Here is an 18,619-nt window from a genome sequence, read left to right as displayed (position 1 = left end):
CGCTGACCACACATTCTGTTACACAATGTATTTATAGACAAGGTCAGAGCTGCAGTTTATAAGACTCCTGTACTCATATCTACACACTCGAAAACCAACCGCACCAGCACACAAGCAACACCACCTCTGTACAAAACAAACACACGCACATTGTAAATGTAAATGGGGCTGGTGTCCCCAGAGATGGCTGATCAGCTAACGAGTCGCCTGCATGGCTGGTGTGTGTGTAGTTCAGAATGTGATGTGATCTCCATAGAGAGAGTGCGTGTGTGTGTGTGTGTGTGTGTGTGTGTGTGTGTGTGTATTGTTAAGAATGTGATGTGATAACATCTCCACAGAGGATAGCTAAAAATAAGCCTGTGGCATGGCAGCCTCTCCAGTGAGCTTCAGGTCCAGTCCCTCCCTTGTCTCTGTGTGTGTGTGTGTGTGTGTGTGTGTGTGTGTGTGTGTGTGTGTGTGTGTGTGTTTAATCTTTCTGTGCATATGTCTGTCCAAGTTTTGACAACACAAAAACTCACGTCATGTCAATATAGCCTTAGAAATTGGAACAGAATTCAAATTGAGAGGAAGAGAGAGAGAGAGATATAGAAAGAGAGAGAGAAAGAGAGAGAGATATATAGAAAGAGAGAGAGAGAGAGAGAGAGAGAGAAAGAGGGAGGAAGGGAGAGAGAGAGAGAGAGGAGAAAAGCAAGGGTGGGAGAGAGTGAACGAGAGAGTAGGTAGAATGAGAGGTGAGAAGGAGAGAGAGAAAGAAAGAAAGAAAGACGGTGTGAAGAATGAAGGATCTGAAAACTGATCTGTTCCTGACATCATCCAAAATATTCCCTTCACATACAGTTTGGTAAAAAGTACACACATACACACACACACACACACACACACACACACACACACACCACACACACCTCCAATTACATGTGTGAAAGTCCCTCTGATTCCACTGCAGTGTCAAAGCCACATTTCCATAGCAACCAGACCCTCTTGCCCTGTGATTGGCTAAGAGCTTCCTCTCTCTCTCATCATTTTGAAGTAATGACTCATAGGGTGCCTCTCTCTCTCTCTGTGTGTGTGTGTGTGTGTGTGTGTGTGTGTGTGTGTGTGTGTGTGTGTGTGTGTGTGTGTGTGTGTGTGTGTGTGTGTGTGTGTGTGTGTGTGTGTGTGTGTGTGTGTGTGTGTGTGTGTGTGTGTGTTCTGTGGAATGGTGACTGGGGCAGATCTCTCCTCATGCTGGTAGCTTAAACTCATTAAGGATTGGGCTCTGGTCCACACAGGGTAGCATGCTGCGCACTCCCCTCTTGAGGAGATGGCTGCCACTGTAGTCTACTGATCGCTCACTCGGATCAACCAAACCCAAAGGGACACATCCACAATCAGTCTGCTCTGCCCGAACACCAAAGCACTTCAAAGGGGAAAACATTCTTCAGTCAAAGAAAGAATGCGTCAGAAACATGGCGGGCGATTCAGGGATATCTCAATGTCTCTCTTTTTTTTAAGTATGTTTGGACTTTAGCCCTGGTGCCTGTATTGCAAACAGAAGCGGTGGAATGTGAATACATCCACTCTTCTCCTAAGGGAAACATTGTTGTTTGTACTGCCGTTATGTAACCTTGTGTGGCTGTAACCTTACCCAACCTTCACACTTCACCTAATTAGTGCCTGGGCTCCATAGATAAGCATTGGCATCACTAGAATTCAGCCCATATGTGTGTGTAACACACACGCGCACACACACACACACACACACACACACACACACACACACACGCACGCACACGCGCACACTTACACATAACAGAAACCACCTTCCTTTGGCTTAGCGATTGAGCCGTCAGAGTGAGTTTTGTTCTGGAAAGTTCCATGAGTGCTCTCCCGTGTGTGTGTGTGTGTGTGTGTGTGTGTGTGTGTGTGTGTCCTTGATGGACGAGTGGGCACAGAGGAACGGTCTGAATAAAAGGGCACTGCCCACGCCCATGGCAATTTTGGCGCTCTGCTTGGAAGGGCTCTGAGCAGACACAACACAGTGCTTTCTGTGCCGCTCTACCAGTGCCACACACTCCGCTCTCGGCCCTCGCGCCTGGTGTGCCATGCCTTTGTCTGCCAACTGCTCCTGCAGCGCCCCTGATCAGCCACCCGTCTGCCGCAGCAGTAGCGGCGGCGGCGGCGGAGGGTGTGGCACAGACTGAGCGAACGCTGGAGGAATCTCTCGGACTTTCCAGCAGTTGCATCATGCAGAAAAGATCTCTGGAGACCAAGATTGTACAGAAAAAAAAGAAGAAGAAAGGAAATAACACAGTTTGGTGTGAGAGTCTTTGGCTCGTTGTCTGGCTGATTAACGAGTTTGGATGGGCTCTGTAAACTGGCCGCCACAACTCTTTGTTCCTTCAAACCAAACAGTGTGGCGCTGCTGTCCAAGTCCCACCAGTCAGGGGCAAAAAGCAAATGTTGATCTGGGTGAGGCATTATTGGACAAATACCCTGGGGGCAAATCGCATTCTCTAACTGTCCCACCACATGTTTGTTCTTCCAAAGATGTTGCCATTTGTATAAGAGATGCTGATGGTGTGTGTGTGTGTGTGTGTGTGTGTGTGTGTATGTTCGTGTCTGTGTGTCTAACAGATCACATGTCCGACTGTTTTGACCAGGATGATGCCCCAGTTACCGGGTCTAGCCCCTCTCTCTCTCTCTCTCTCACACACACACACACACACACACACACACACACACACACACACACACACACACACACACACACACACACACACACACACACACACACACACACACACACACACACACACACACACACACACACACACTTCCCCCTCCCTCCTGACCTCTAAGGTTTCTACACATCCTTGCCATACCGGACCGGATTGGACCCGATCGGGGTCAAATGAGTGCCGATTCAGCTGCGGTCTGATTGGTCCTGCAGGTGCCAGGTGTATGTGCGTACCGAGGGCTGGGTACTTGATTTACTGATGAGGGTTATTACTCCTGACATTAACGACTGGCACCCTGCTCAGAGCTGGAGGAAGCCAGGAGGCTGACAGCTGGGAAAACCCCAGGCCATAACTCCTTACCCCCACCACACGTCTCCGTCTCCCATGATCCCTACCCCTAAGCCACCATTTCAATCGTCTTCCACATTGCTACGCTGAACTATAACCGCCAACCCCTTCTATATCAGACTACAACTGCCCTTACCCCCACAGACACACCCTTCTACATCTCTACACTGGACTACAACTGCCCTCACCCCCACACTGACACCCTTCTATATCTGTACACTGGACTATATCTGCCCCTACCCCCACAGAGACACCCTTCTGCATCAGACTACAACTGCCCCCACCCCCACACTGACACCATTCTATATCTCTACACTGGACTACAACTGCCCCCACCCCCACAGAGACATCCTTCTACATCAGACTACAACTGCCCCCACCCCCACAGTGACCGTAATCTGACCCTGTAGCAGAACGCAATCCTTCCTGATTGGCTGGTTTTCCTCCCAGCTGGAGTCTGACGTTTCTGTGTCAGTCTGAGTTAACTCCAGAGGACGTGAGGTCTCCCTCAACACACCAGCTACGGCAGTGGGCTAGAGCAGACACCAGTGTGTGTGTGTGTGTGTGTGTGTGTGTGTGTGTGTGTGTGTGTGTGTGTGTGTGTGTGTGTGTGTGTGTGTGTGTGTGTGTGTGTGTGTGTGTGTGTGTGTGTGTGATTCAGTCACTCAGTCATAACATCCGTGGGCTGTGTTCTGTTCCTCTGCTGCGGACCCAGAGACACAGAGCAGAGCCTGGGTGTTGCAGGTGTCTGTTCCTTGCTTACATCATGCAGTTACGTAACGCATGCAGTTAGCTTCCTTCATTCACACCACGGAGCAATTCTGGAATTCTTCCGTCTCCCTATCTCTCTCTCTCTCTCTCAATCTCTGTATTTTCTCTCCCTCCCTCTCCCCTCCCTCCCTCCCTCCTTCCTTCTCTCTCTCTCTCCCTCCCTCCCTCCCTCTCTCTCCTCTCCCTCCTCCTCTCTCTCCTCCTCACCCCCCCACCTCCATCCCTCTCTCTTCTGTCTTTATTTCTCTCTCTCCGTCTCCCTCTGCTATGTTTCCTCCCAAAATCCTGGTCCTGGCAGCGGCGGCACAGAACAGAGTCACATGGATGGAATTTACGGCTGATCGCTGTCTGCTTCCTGTGTGCGGGGACACACTGGGATTGGGGAGGACGGGGCATTTTGGGGTAACGACCAGGGCCATATCTGAGCAGTTTGGTCCGCTCTCTCTGTCTGAGGGAGTACTATTGGGTGTGTGTGTGTGTGTGTGCGTGTGTGTGCGTTCTGTGTGTGCTGATGACATCTTCACAACAGCATGTGATTCTGCCACCAGTAAAGTCCCTCACGCAAAATGTTGAGCCATATGTCACCAAACTCACTTCCTTGTTTTAAGTTGTGAAGATGCAGATATGTGCGAAACGAACGCCTCACACTTACCGCCAAAAATAACTGCCAAATTCCCCAATGCTGCCCAGGAAAGCAGGGGTGAACTGCTTTTATCGACTGATCAACACTTTGCTACAGCACACAGCAGCTGAATGTGTACTGCGAGGTTCTGTTGACTTCAGTTTCTTAACTGTGTTTTGTTTTGGCTGTGAGTTTGAGCTCTAAAAAGGGTTATGCTACTTTGTAGTATATCCTGCAGGTGGACATCTTCATTTACATTAACAAAAGTTTTTTGTAATCATTTTAATCTTTTTTTTTCTTAAACCTTTTTGGTTATGTATTAAGTTGCTCTCAATTTGTAACCAGTTAACTCAAAAGAAAAAGAAAAAAAAAATGTCACTTGCTCCTGTAATTTATTATTATTATTATTATTATTATTATAATAATAATATTAAAAAACAAACGCCTAAGAACATTGCAACAGATATTGCAACTCGTTTAGAAAACCTGCTGTGAAATCAGGCCTTTTAGGCCGCAACAATCAAAACAAAAGGCGAAACCCTTGAATAATGAATCGCTCCCCTAAGGAACCTCTGGAAGTGTAACAGAATTTCGCAAGAACACAGATTGTCCGCACCCCACTGCGGCGTAAATCTGTAGACATATTAACCTCATTCTGGTCCACTTCCTGTGGTCTGCCGTCTTGTGAAAGCGCTGGTTGGTCCAACAGCGCTAATCTCCTGCTCTCCATTTCAGCCCCGGGGCAGTAGCCACACTAATGCCCCAAGATCTATCAATGACTGTCCTCTGAGTCTAATCCTATTTTATCCTATTTATCCCTTATACAAACACTACACACACACACAACAAACACAAACACACACAAAACACACAGTCTTGGCTTTTTCCAGCCACAGTTGTACACCTTTCCAACCCATTAGGTAATAATACCAGGACTCATTACGTTTCTGAGCCGGATCTTGAGGGAATAAAAAGCCCACTGGCCAAACAAAAGTCACATTCAGCCCAAAGTCCATTTCTAGCATAAGTCAAATTCTTCTCTTCAGTCAAATTTAGAATTTACATAAAACCTTCCAAATACAAGAGAATAGAGGGATAGAGAGACTGTGAAAGAGGAGGAGGAGGAGGAGGAGGAGGAGGAGGAGACGTCTCACCTGCTCGTTGACGGAGCTGTAGTCGTTGGTGGTGGACACGTCGTCCTCCTCATCTGAGTCGAACAGCTCCTCCTGATTCTCCAGCAGGTCGGCAAGCACACGGCTCACTGATTCCTGCTCCCTCAGCTCCTCCACCTCAGTGCCCGAGCTGCACATACAGGGCAGGGGTCAAAGGTCAAAGGTTACATCAATATGCACCTTATCTGCTGACGCAACAACTCCTAACTGAACTCAGGAACGCAGAAATCCGTCTAGTCTGCTGTTTCTGTAATATCATTTTACTAATACTCAAGTTAACGTCCAAAACTAAATAATTAGATAGTTGATTCCACAGAGCAGATCTGTGGAGCCTTGCCGAGGCTTTTGGTGAAGTGCATTGTGGCTAGAGAGGAAGTGATATCGTACTGAAAGATATCTGGGCCGAAGACGGCGGCGAGCGTCCCGAGGCTCCAGCTCTCCTCCTGCAGGGAGGCCACGCCGGACAGGAAGCGACACAGGAAGCGCAGCAGGCTGTAGTTGAGCTGGGGTAGCTGCTGCAGCCAGTACTTCAGGTTCCGCGCCAGCTCCTCCTCACTGGTGTACTCTACACGTGAAACACACGCATACACACCCGTTTGTACATACACACACATGCAAGGACACAGTTTGGGGACGAGTATGTAAGTGTGTATGTATGTTATGTGTGTGTGTGTGTGTGTGTGTGTGTGTGTGTGTGTGTCTCCTGACCTTGATAAATCTGCAGGATATGGGTCTGCAGGTTGTTGGGGATGACGGCTTGGGGCATCTCCTGCAGGAAGAGGCGAAGCAAGCTGATGGCCGAGGCCAGGTCCGCCTCCTTCTGCAGGTCCACTTGTTCGCCGCTGTCATAGCGCTGCCTGAGCCAATCCACACGCTCCGCATTCCCGTTCACCAGGAACACACCCTCCATGTCCAGTCCCCCTACACACACACACACACACACACACACACACACACACACACACACACAGAGAGAACATTCAGTACATGCATATTTAGGATGCAGGCACATAAAGGAGGCTCAGCACACACACCACAGGGGGGTGTTCAAGAGAGGCAAGAACAGTTCAAAGTGCTCCACCTTCCTGCCCTCCACATCCAGAATATTAATAACACAAATGGAGCTTGTACAGGCACACACACACACACGCACACACACACACACACACACACGCCCTCACAAACACATTGGTGACGGGGCTTCCACCACCTTGGCCCAAAGCAAAGGTCAGAGAACCTAACCACCTTAGAGCATCATGCAAAAACTCCAGAGCTCACATTAACCCTGGCATGTACCACACGGGGCGCGGCACGTGCAGGAGCGCACACAGCATGCAAAAACCCTGCTCTGTTTACAAAGCAAACACATACAAATCCACCCTGCCCAATAAAGGCCTCTTTCTCTTCGTCTCGTATCACCACACTGGCTCTGCCAACCTCAGGTTTCATGATACAACCAGACCCTGAGCCAAAGCCAATTCAACCAGCACACACACTTCATCATCAATTCAGTAAAGCAATAAGGCCAATCAAATTTGTTTAATGGGGAGATAAGGCAGAGTTCTGTACTCGTTAGCCAATCCAGCAGGAGGCCATGAGCCAACTCTGCTTGAGCCCACACACACGGTCATTCACAGATTTACTTCCCATTAGATACAAGTATTACCGGAGTACACTGACAGTGGTCTGAGGTGTGTGTGTGTGTGTGTGTGTGTGTGTGTGTGTGTGTGTGTGTGTGTGTGTGTGTGTGTGTGTGCGTGCGTGTGTGTCTGTTTGATGTTTGTCTGAGGATTACTGATCTCCATGGAAGCTGCTAGAGGTCAGAGGGAGCCTGAGAAACACTCCTCTCTGATCAGACGTCAAGCACACACACACACACACACACACACACACGCACACACACACACGCACACGCACACGCACACACGCACACGCACACACACAGCAGTAAGAATAACCAGTCACCTCTGTGTGTTCCTTCTCAGAGCAAAACAACAAAACAACGCAGCATCTGCTAAAAAAAACCTTATGAGGCGGAGCGTGTGTGTTTGTCTGTGTGTGTTTGTGTGAGTGAGAGACAGGGAGCCCACAGAGAAGAAAAGTGAATTGGCCTCTGTTAGCTGTTAGATAACACACACACACACACACACACACAGACACAGTCCATTCCACTTAACCTCTCTTGAATGCCATATCTCTCATAAAGTAAACAATCCAGTGTCCTCTTCTAACACGCGCGCACACACACACAAGTATTTACAACCGACTGAGCAGTTTTAGAGTGCATGACTTTGACATGAGGCACGACAGGTTTCACTGACTAAAATAACAGCTGTCAGGTCTGCCAGACATCACAGAATGGAGAGGACACACACACATTTAGTCAACTTTAGACACACTCACTCACACACACCTCTGTGGAGGTAAGGCTGACTACAAGACTGGGCAGTGTCTGGTTGAACTCTGTGAAGGGTCATGTCATCATGACAAGTCACATTTAATTATAAAGCACAATTTAAGACGACAGGAGTTTTACCAAAGTGCTTTCCAGTCCAGGTTAATCAATTTCCAATAAAAATGAACAACAATAGAAGAATAGAATAAGATATTAAAAGGACTAATTAAACTAAACACATAGCAAACGTATACAATATATAGGACAAATAAAAGCAACTACAGATGCATTTTCACAAGACAATGCAAAGTATAATTGCTCAACAGCAGAAGATCGCTAACCCTTGCCCTCCCAACAGATTATACAGCCCCAACACATGAGCATACAGTAAGCTTTATGACTGTAAACTCGTTTTGAATATTGTTTTATCGGCCTTCCGTTATTGGGTACGATAACCTACCCAGATCAAGGCAAACATCAATTCTGTCCTTTTATTTATTAAGTTCAAGGTCAAAAGTGTTAAAACACTACAGTGCTACCCATCCTCTGTGCTTTAAAGACTACAGTGTTCTACCCATCCTCCAAGCTTTAGAGCAATACTGCAACTTCATAATTTATATTTATAATTTATATAACACTTATATATGTATTTAAGCACATACTTTTAATATAATCTCATAATAATAATAATAATACTAACATTATTTTAACTTACAGTTTCAAACCTGGCCGTCACAGAGAAATATCTTAAAGTGTTAAAGAATCAGGCAGGGTGTACCACAGGTTAATCACTCTCCACAATGAAAGCTTTTCAGCCAAACTGAGATCAATAAACTGGGTTATCTGAACTAAAGTCAACAGTGAAGTTTCTTAAAATGTCAAAATCAGCTGGACTCTCTCTTGGATCCATAACTGAGGTTGAGAGGTAACTTGTACGTTGTAATACACAACGTTATGTAATAGAAGTGATCCATAAGTGTCGCAACAGCATGCACTGGCACTGACAACTGAGGCAATGTTAACAATGATTTTCATTTCGGCATCAATGTTATTAGGTTAGAGCCTTCATACTGCCTACGTGAGATGTGCATCTCAGACACATCTCAGCCTCGCTGCTGTGTCTAGTCATCTAGAATGCAGATCTGACATGAAATGGGAAACGATTTCATAATTTGGGACCAAAGATAGTACAAGCACGAGCACCCTTTTGATTTAACATGAGTGGGGTCAGACGTTACGGTACACATCACCACACATAATCATGTTTATAAACCAGTTACAGCGTGCTTGCGTCAGATCTCCAGATCTCTCTCTCTCTTTGTATTTATCTTTCAATCTTTTCACCACCCTCCATGTCCTCACACAGATGACTCCTCCCGTCCCGTCCCGTCCTGCCCTTCCCATCATCTCATCTCATCTCATCTCAGCTCATCTGAGACAGTCCTGCCCAGTGTTACGTAAGAAATGAAAACACATGTCTGTGGAAGGCAAAGCGTGTGAAAACTGTGAGGCTCTAGCAACATGTCGGTGCCACAAGCTCTACACACACCCACACACAGATCCACACACACATCCACACACACACACACACCTCTCCACTGCCAAAGCCAACACACAGGTCTGAGGATGGAATGAGGGAGTGATTAAGGAGTGCTAGAACTTAAGCTCTACCCAAACACCACTTAAGCCTAGTCTGGTACCGTGGAGTACGGCACAGGAGACAACCATCACATATTATGGGCCAGGCTGCTTACTGACATGACACACAAATCCACTCACTCTCTCTTCTGTCTTTCTCCACACACACACGCACACACGTACACGCACACACACACACACACACATAGTTAATTCATAGAACACACCAACTCAGCAGGTAAAAGGGTCACTGTGAAGCAATTCACTCCATTTGATTCATCCGGTCGATAAAAACAGAGTTGTGAATTATTTCAGTGACACTTAAACAAATTAAACTTTATTGATGAAATAAAAAAAAATACAGAGTTGGGTGTGGTTGGGTGCCACTCACCGTGCTCCTCGATGTACTCCACGATGTTCCTGACGAACAGGGGCACCTGTTGGCCAGGCTGGCCACTGGTCTGCAGCTCCTCCAGGGCGACCCCGAACACTCGGCCCTCGCCCTCACCCAGGGAGATGCCAGGGGGGGAGAGGCTCTTCCTCATCACTCCCTCCGCCACTACACCGCACTTGTCTGGAGACAGAGGGAGAGGGAGGGGGAGAGAGAGAGAGAGAGAGAGACGGCAGAGGGAGAGGGAGAGAGAGAAGGGGTGGAGGAGAGAGAGGGAGGGCGAGAGAGAGAGAGAGAGAGAGACGGCAGAGGGAGAGGGAGAGAGAGAAGGGGTGGAGAGAGAGGGAGGGAGGGCGAGAGAGAGAGAGAGAGAGAGACGGCAGAGGGAGAGGGAGAGAGAGAAGGGGTGGAGGAGAGGGAGGGCGAGAAAGGAGGAAGGAGAACAGAGGAGGGTTAAAGAGAGATGAGAGAGAGCAAAAATAACGATTAAAGAGAGAAAAGAAGAGGGAGGAGAGAGGGTGGGATCGACAGAGTGAGAGAGAGAGAGAGAGAGAGAGAGAGAGAGAGAGAGAGAGGAAAGGAGAATGAGGAAGGGAGAAAGAGAAGGTGGGATGAAAAAAAGTTGATATTTATTCCCAATGCTATCAAGGCCAAAAACAGTTAAACACACACAATCACACACAAACACACACAAAAAACAACCAGCCTTCCAGCAACAAGGTCATCACTGGAACCTGAAGAGAGGGTTACATAAGCGCAACGATAACTGGCTATGTGTGTGTCTGCATTTGTGCGTGTGCGCGCGCATGACTGTGTGTGTGTGTGTGTGTGTATTACCCTGCCATTAGTCCAGGCATGTCTGTTATGATGGTATGAGCAGGTGGCTGGGCTATCGGAGCTCTTCTAACTTTATTAGCCATCAAGCAAACACTCTGCACACAGTTAGAGACCAACACACACATAGACAAACTGACACGGAGAGATACACACACACACACACACACACACACACACACACACACACACACACACAACACACACAGACAGATACACACCAACACTTACACAGACAGATACACACACACCAACACTTACACAGACAGACAGATACACACAAACACTTACACAGACAGACACATACACACATACACCAACACTTACACAGACAGACAGATACACACACACCAACACTTACACAGACACATGCACAAACACAGACACTTACACACACAGACAGATACACACACCGACAATAACACAGACAGACAGATATACACACACAAGCTCTATGGTGTGTCAGAGCCATTCTAGATGAGGTGCTATCAAGTGAACCCATGTGGTGAGCACCAGGCTATTGTTCTGGCTATCTTCTACATCAGAAAAATCAGAGCAGATATCATTCTCACGTACGTGTGTGTGTGTGTGTGTGTGTGTGTGTGTGTGTGTGTGTGTGTGTGTGTGTGTGTGTGTGTGTGTGTGTGTGTGTGTAGGGTACGGGCACACACTGATGCAGATCAGGGAGCAGGACGCTCCAGAGCCTCCAGGCCTGTTTCTGGAACATTCTTTTCTCTGCCATGTCAGGTGACTGGACCAGCAGAGCTAGCTCAGTCACACAGCATTACACCATCAAATGTAATCAGTAAAAATAAACTACAAAAGCCCTGCTTGATAAAGCCTTCAGATTAGAAGGAAAATGGGACTAAGTTCATCTGCCTGTGGTTATTGTGTTAGAGTTCTGCTACTCATAGAGCTTCATGAAGTACACACACACACACACACACACACACACACACACACACACACACACACACACACAGAGACACACACACAGAGACACACACACACAGACACACACACACACACACACAGAGACACATACAGGATGTGATGCCTATAATTCAAACTGTGGCTCAGACAGGGAGAACATTGAGAGGAGCAGTGGAATGCTGCATTGGTTTCCATGGCGTCTCCATGACTACAGACACACACAAACGGACAATGTCAATAGCCATGTTTCCACTATTGGACCAGTGCAAGGCTATCTTCAGGCCAACCGGGGCTGATGGCCTGGGGCCTCAAGCCGCGAGAACAAAAAACATTTGCATCTCTACTATTGGGTTAGTTACACGGCCATAACATTCTGCCTGGGTGTAAACATCACCCATTTCACAAGCGAGTGGGAAGTTCAAGTTGAGGTGTCATGCAATAAAGTCTGGATGCCAGGCACCTGCAACCTACAGCACAATTAGTTAACTAAAGTTTGTTTGCTGTTGCTAATCTTCGCTTGGTGGAATGTAGTCAACACTCAAATAAAGCGTATTCTTCAAGACGTGGCTCTAGTATAGAACAGCTATAGGCATAGTTCACTGTTCGATGGCAAGCCGGTCTCAATTGTTTACGTATGTGAAGTTAACGTTAGCCTGCATTTAAAGCACGCCCTAGCTATAATAGCAATCGTTCATAGCAATAGCAATCGCTGCTTGCAATTAATTAGCTTTCACAATCATGCACTTATTTGATGCTAATTAAACATACATATTGTGTTCATTTGAGCCAGCTGTGTTTGGTATTAAAATATGTTGAAATTAGATCCACAAGTTATAATCGTTCTCCACCATTTCTATAGCGTAGCCGGCCTAGTCTATCTGCTTCATGTTGGTACCATGAGTTGTAACTGATGGCACTCTGGTAATTGAAATTGCAAATCGAAATCTCAGCATGTTTGTCATTAACAATTCACTCATCAAGAGAAAAAAGAAACAGAAAACGTTAAACCTCATAACACAAACTTATTTATAATATGGCTGGGACAACAGTGACTTGCTTTTTTAGGTTGGTGTAGCGACATCTTATTGGCGATTTGTTTGAAATTGGGTCAATAGCTTCTATATGCCATTATGAATGAGCCTACAAAATGTCATTTTTTTATTTTATTTCAAGACCCGTTCACCAGGCATGTGTTGGCTGAATTTTGTTTGGCTGTGGGCGGCCATTTTGTGAGCAAGCAAAACAGAACTTCAGGAGTGCTGAACATCTCAAGATATTGGTTAACGAGGTGCTAGATTCTTTGAACATTATTCACTAGCACCAAGAGGAACGCACACCTTATATTCCGTGTCAGACATGTTAGGCTACAAGCATAACATGTTTCATGTGGATTGGTGAAGTCTAAGTATACATTTGAAAAGGCTGTGGGTATTGAGGGGTGGGGGTACACCATGCATGGACATGGATCTGCATACACTGCATACACTGACCCCTGGCATTCATCTCTGTGGAGTCGGCATGGAGACCAGACTCAAACATTTTGACACCACTAACAGAGTTAACAGTGTCTTCACTGGGTACACAAACCAGCTCGTACACCAATACCTTTTCTTAAAAATAATACATGCCTTGCTTTAAAAGTTTGTTCTTTATCGGGAATTTAGATAAACAGACATTTTGCCAATATTGGCCGTAGTTATCTAACTAACATATAATCAATCGACCCTCAACACACACACACACATATTCACACAAACTAAACACACACACACACACACAAACCAACTCACAATAACACACATGTACACACTGATCACAGAAACACACAAACCAGTCACAGTAACACACAAACACACACACACAGATTTAAAGAGGAACTCACCGTTTGGCAATTAAAAGACCCAGAAGTTCAGTTAATCTCCTGTCCTCCTCCCGCGCAGACTGGTACATGCATCTATGGCTGCTTCAGGTTGTGACAGAAGATGAGCCTGTAGTTCCTCATTGACAGACCGCAAATCCCGTGGAGGACTTCAGATAGTTGAACTGTGCATGGAGCAGACAGGGGGAGGAGGGGAGGGAAAGAGAGGAGAACATGAGGAGGCATTTTAAAATGAGACTGTTCACATCAGCATCCATCCGGCAGCATTCTCATCTGGCCCCGATCAAACCCTACATGCACATATATATGTGAAAAGAAAATGGAACAGAGAGCGTGGAGTTGGCCTAACCATCCAGCCCCAACATGACGGCCTTTACAAGGCTGGTCTCACAGCGGTATCCTCACAGCAACACAACACAGGTCCGGTCCGATCCGGGTCTGACGCTAATCGGACCCTGTGTGGGTGGTTAACGACATCTACCGACTAAGCCGACTTGGGTCGTCATGGCGACCCTCTGGTATACTGATGCTCTGGGGTGTACAGACTTGCCTGGTATTTAATAAAGCCATTTGACCTCTAGGCACTAAGTGACTGGGACCGCCGTACTAAGACGTGCATTCAAAACACCACATGCCAAAAGTCTACAATAATGCCCAGAGGAATGCCAATCCACTGGAAAACAAGGATGGATCTGTCACTCGATGCAGCAACCATGTGCCTGCAGCTCTGCCTCCTCCTGCTGCTGCTGTTGTTGCTACCCAGAGGAAGGAGGCAGAGCTGCTGGCTGCTGGCTGCTAGCTGCGTTCTCCTTTTAGTCCAAACCAGCCACAATATGCCTGCTGTGATTCTGTGATTTGGCACAGACCAGCAAGTTTCCACAGTTTGACCTTAACGCCCTACGGCTGCACCAAATAATGTATTATAAATAACCCTCTCCTCTCCTGGCAGAGCGGTGCGGTGTGTGTGTGTGTGTAGTAAGTCTCTCTCTCAGCGCTAAATTACTTTTCCTTTCGCTGTGCTCTACATCGGGCTCCGCACTGTTACGCAACACCAGCGACCAGCGTCCAACATCCAACATCAGGAGCCACTCCAACAACATGGAGGCTAGAACATCACTCACGCTCACTCTCTCAGGCTCTCTCCGCTCTCAACTGCAGGGGAAAAATGGGCCTGGAGTCATGCTTGATGGAAAGCATACCGGACAATGAAAATGTATCTGTACCTTATCTGTACAATCTGTCCTTCATATCTGTACAGCAAAGCAAGTTGGTTTGGATAAAGTAAATGAGCGTAATGTAATCGTAAACAAGACGTCTCCCCCCAGTGGCATACACATCGTTCCTGTATGAGGTGGTGCAGCAGAAGACCCCTGTAATCAGGTGTAATCAGAGGAACCTTCCAGAAGCTCTCAGTGCATGTGTGGCCTGCAGCTGAGGCCCTCGGTGCTATGAAAATCATAGCGTTCACGCGGAGAAGACAGAATGTTCTCAAATCTGAGCTGAAGCGTGCAGAAACCGTCCCAACAGAACAAAGGGCCACTTCTGGCCCAGCGGAGCAGAGCGAGAACAAGAACGCTGCTAATCTCAAACCCACCACATCGTGCTACATGACCCTTCACTCCACAATGTTAACCATTGTCTGAGTGTGTGTCTGTGTCTGTGTGTGTGTATATGTGTGTGTGTGTGTGTGTGTGTGTGTGTGAGAGAGAAAGAGAGTTTTTTTGCTCAGTTCCCGTTAAGTGCTTCTGAAACGTCCTCACTTAGCTTTCGGACCCCGCTGCCGTCTCTGTGACATCAGCTCTCTGACCCTTCCTAATCCTTGGGTCCTGTGTGTAGTTCAGCACCACAGCTAATAATAGGGGGGTCATTTAAAGCCACAGCGGGGGCTGACCAGGTGGAGACTCCTGCTGTGGAGTCCTCCAGGCCAGCCGTGTGAGCTTAGAGGCGTTTACTAAACCTCCTGCTTCATAGCTTTTAGCGAAGACTGAAGGTTGAGGAGAGTGTCCAGGGTGGGACGCCCCAGAGTTCTGAGGCTGCACGACTGCACGATCACACGGACACGGCAGATTTCACGACACAGAGAAAGCCATCCACACTGGAGTGGCATTGCGAAAGAGGAACCACGCTGAGTGCTGTAGCTGGAACATGCAAAGCTCTTCAAATAATTAGTGTGACAGAATGACAGGAAGACACTGAGCCAGCAAAAGCCAGAGAGAGAAAGAGACTGACAGAGAAAAAGGAATGAAAAACAGAAAAAAGGAAGAAAGAGATGAAGTCAAAAGACTAAGAGAGGGAGGAATGGGGACATAAAAGCAGAGCATAGAGAGATGGATGTCAAGGAAGAACGAGAGAAAAATTATCATCTCGCTGTAAAGATTTGCAATTTTTTCATTCTATAAAATTAAATAGAAAATGATATTAAATTAAACAGTATTTGTAGTCTTTGAGGTTATATTAGCATTGCTAACCTACACTCCCAACCCTATTACAGCAGGTCTATCACCTAAAACGTAGACGTACAGTAGCCTATGTCCTGAGTAGATTTTCTGATTGGACTGTAGCCTTATAATTTTCTGTAATCTAGAAAAAATTAAATGAAAAAAAAAAAACGGAATTTGACAAAAAATAAAATGGCTTCCACAGGGCCCTTGAAAAGGAGAGAGCCAAGCAGGAGAAACGGGAAAAAAAAGAAAGTGAAAGGGGAAGTGAGAGAGCGCTAAAAAAGAGCGGGCTAAAGTTCACGGAGATGACAGCTCCTGTCCCTGAGCTCATCTTAATAAAGCAGAGTACTTCTTTGGGGAGCTGCTCTCTGTGTGACGCCGTTCTGAATAGGACCGAGGTAAGACACACACACAAGGTCAAGGTCAACCGGCGCTGACGTCACACAGCCCCGGCCCAGCGGCGCTACCCACGGGCCGTATCGGGGTCAATCCAGGTCAGTAAAAATAGAAGCAAGTATCTTCGGCGTCTTAAGCGTCTTTAGCTGCATGTAGCCTGGATCACTTTAACATACTTACAAGGCTTCCTCATGTGAACGCCAAGCCTGCTGATGTCTCACACAACTGGGTCTGTATTACTGGGGAGGACATGGGACTGGCTTATCTGAAAGGCCTCCATGCAGTTCATCAGATTGAAGGGTACCTGAGGACAGCCCCATGACGGCGCCCGTTTTCAATTCAGACGCTCACTGCTGATAAGATGCTGTGATGCACAGTAGCTTCAAATGGATGATTATGTGATGTTTAAGATTTGTCGGAGGTTACACAGATCATCATTTTCTATTTTAGGGGTTAAATTATTCATCTGTTAAGAGGTAAGGTTTTTTGCAAATTATTCCAGAATTACACTGTTCTTTATTACATCGACAACTGGAACCTTCAGTTGCTAACTGCATTCTAATCACCCAACATTCTAATCACATATTTGTGATCCTACTCAAAGGGTTTGAAATGTTAAGACTTTATGACAGCAAGGACACTTAAAGTGACCATAACTAATTCTGAATCTGATATAATTTAACGGCAAATCAAGATACTGAAAGCAACACGAAATGGATATTTGGCTGGAATTACCCTTTTCTTATACAAGGCCACTCTGAGGGCACAATCATTTGAACCCTTCTGGCTCAGAGCTCTAGAAGTGAACTAGAACTACTTGAGGTTTATGTTTCAATGTCATGACATGACATCACCTACTCTCAGTGAAATACAGTACATGTCACGGCTTAGTGAGTAAATCTGTTGGTCTGGCTCTCATTCAATAGTGAAAGTGAAGAGCCCTGGCAAACCTGAGTAGAAGCACACCCCTTCACTCAGAGGAAGTCTATCAACAACAGGTGAAACCTCATCCAGGTGAAACCTCATTCAGGACCTGCAAATTTGACTTTGCCTTGCCAATGACATTCCCATTATTGATGAGGATGCCTACCCTCCCGCCAGCCAGCTCTGGAGAGAGTGGAAAATACTGCTCCATTGGAGAGCCACAGGGCGCTTGCGGAAGCAGCGGGGACAGGGACTTGGCATCCAATCAGCAGCATGACTAAGACTGGAGGACCAATCAACAACCAACTGATCAGAGTCTGAGAGCCAATGAGGCGAGCCAATGAGGGGATGCCAGTCATCCCGTCTGTCCAAGTTAGCCTGCACAGTCGGCTAACAGCATGGTCTAACACTGTGATGCACTACTGACAGACACACACACACACACACACACAGCTCCATCTGGACCCAGCAACAGCAGAACACACCAGAGAGAGAAAGAGAGAGCAGAGGGAGGGAGAGAAAATGAAGTAAATTGAGACAAGAGTGAAAGAAAAGCAGGATGATAAAGGAGGAAGGCATTGGAAGATGGAGACAGAGAGCTACAGAGAGAGAGAGAGATAGAGACAGAGAGCTACAGAGAAATGGCAGACAAATAGGGGGAATAGTGTAAGACAGATGGAGATATGGCCAGGGAAGGGGTAAGGGATGGAGAGGAACAATTACAGACAGAGAGAAGGGGAGAGGTTGTGCAGTACTTCACACTGGCCCTGACAGAGAGTTTGTCTAGTGCTAGTCTGGCAGCAGCAGCTTGTGTCTGCAGCTTGAGCTGGCCTCTGTTGCTAGCCTCTGCTGTCACTGCAGCCAACAACAGAGATAAAGCAGACCTGCATCAGCTCGGGTAATCATTAACACGACAACAACAACAACAGCAACAGCAACAGGAGCAGCAACAACAGCACATACACACAGCATCTTGACAGAATATGATCAATAGAGATATCTATGTCACATGTCTGGCTAAAGTTCCTTGTTGTCGCCACAAGGAATTATGGGACGGCATTATCTCCGTTCCTTTCATAAAGGATGGCCCAGTTTGTTTTATGCTAAAGGAAATGGATTGAAGCACCTTTCCTTCAGCATTTAGAGAATTCGAAC

General features: G+C 46.7%; 1 protein-coding gene across 4 annotated transcripts in view; it reads right to left on the bottom strand.

The window, feature by feature from the left end:
• Window positions 1-18,619, bottom strand: part of fam13b (family with sequence similarity 13 member B) — a 51,409-nt gene that overhangs the window by 28,216 nt on the left and 4,574 nt on the right. For all 4 annotated transcript variants that reach the window (XM_042708016.1, XM_042708018.1, XM_012834291.3 and 1 more), the window contains exons 2-6: window positions 13,707-13,867; window positions 10,058-10,240; window positions 6,342-6,554; window positions 6,021-6,198; window positions 5,616-5,763 (exon numbers count right to left, since the gene is read on the bottom strand). In XM_042708016.1, the coding sequence (XP_042563950.1) occupies window positions 5,616-5,763; window positions 6,021-6,198; window positions 6,342-6,554; window positions 10,058-10,211 (693 nt within the window). In that variant the 5' untranslated portion in view covers window positions 10,212-10,240; window positions 13,707-13,867. The remainder of the gene's footprint in view (window positions 1-5,615; window positions 5,764-6,020; window positions 6,199-6,341; window positions 6,555-10,057; window positions 10,241-13,706; window positions 13,868-18,619) is intronic.

Source organism: Clupea harengus, chromosome 6 (assembly GCF_900700415.2).
Source record: "Clupea harengus chromosome 6, Ch_v2.0.2, whole genome shotgun sequence".
Lineage (NCBI taxonomy): Eukaryota > Metazoa > Chordata > Actinopteri > Clupeiformes > Clupeidae > Clupea > Clupea harengus.
This window is presented reverse-complemented; position numbering and strand designations above follow the sequence as displayed.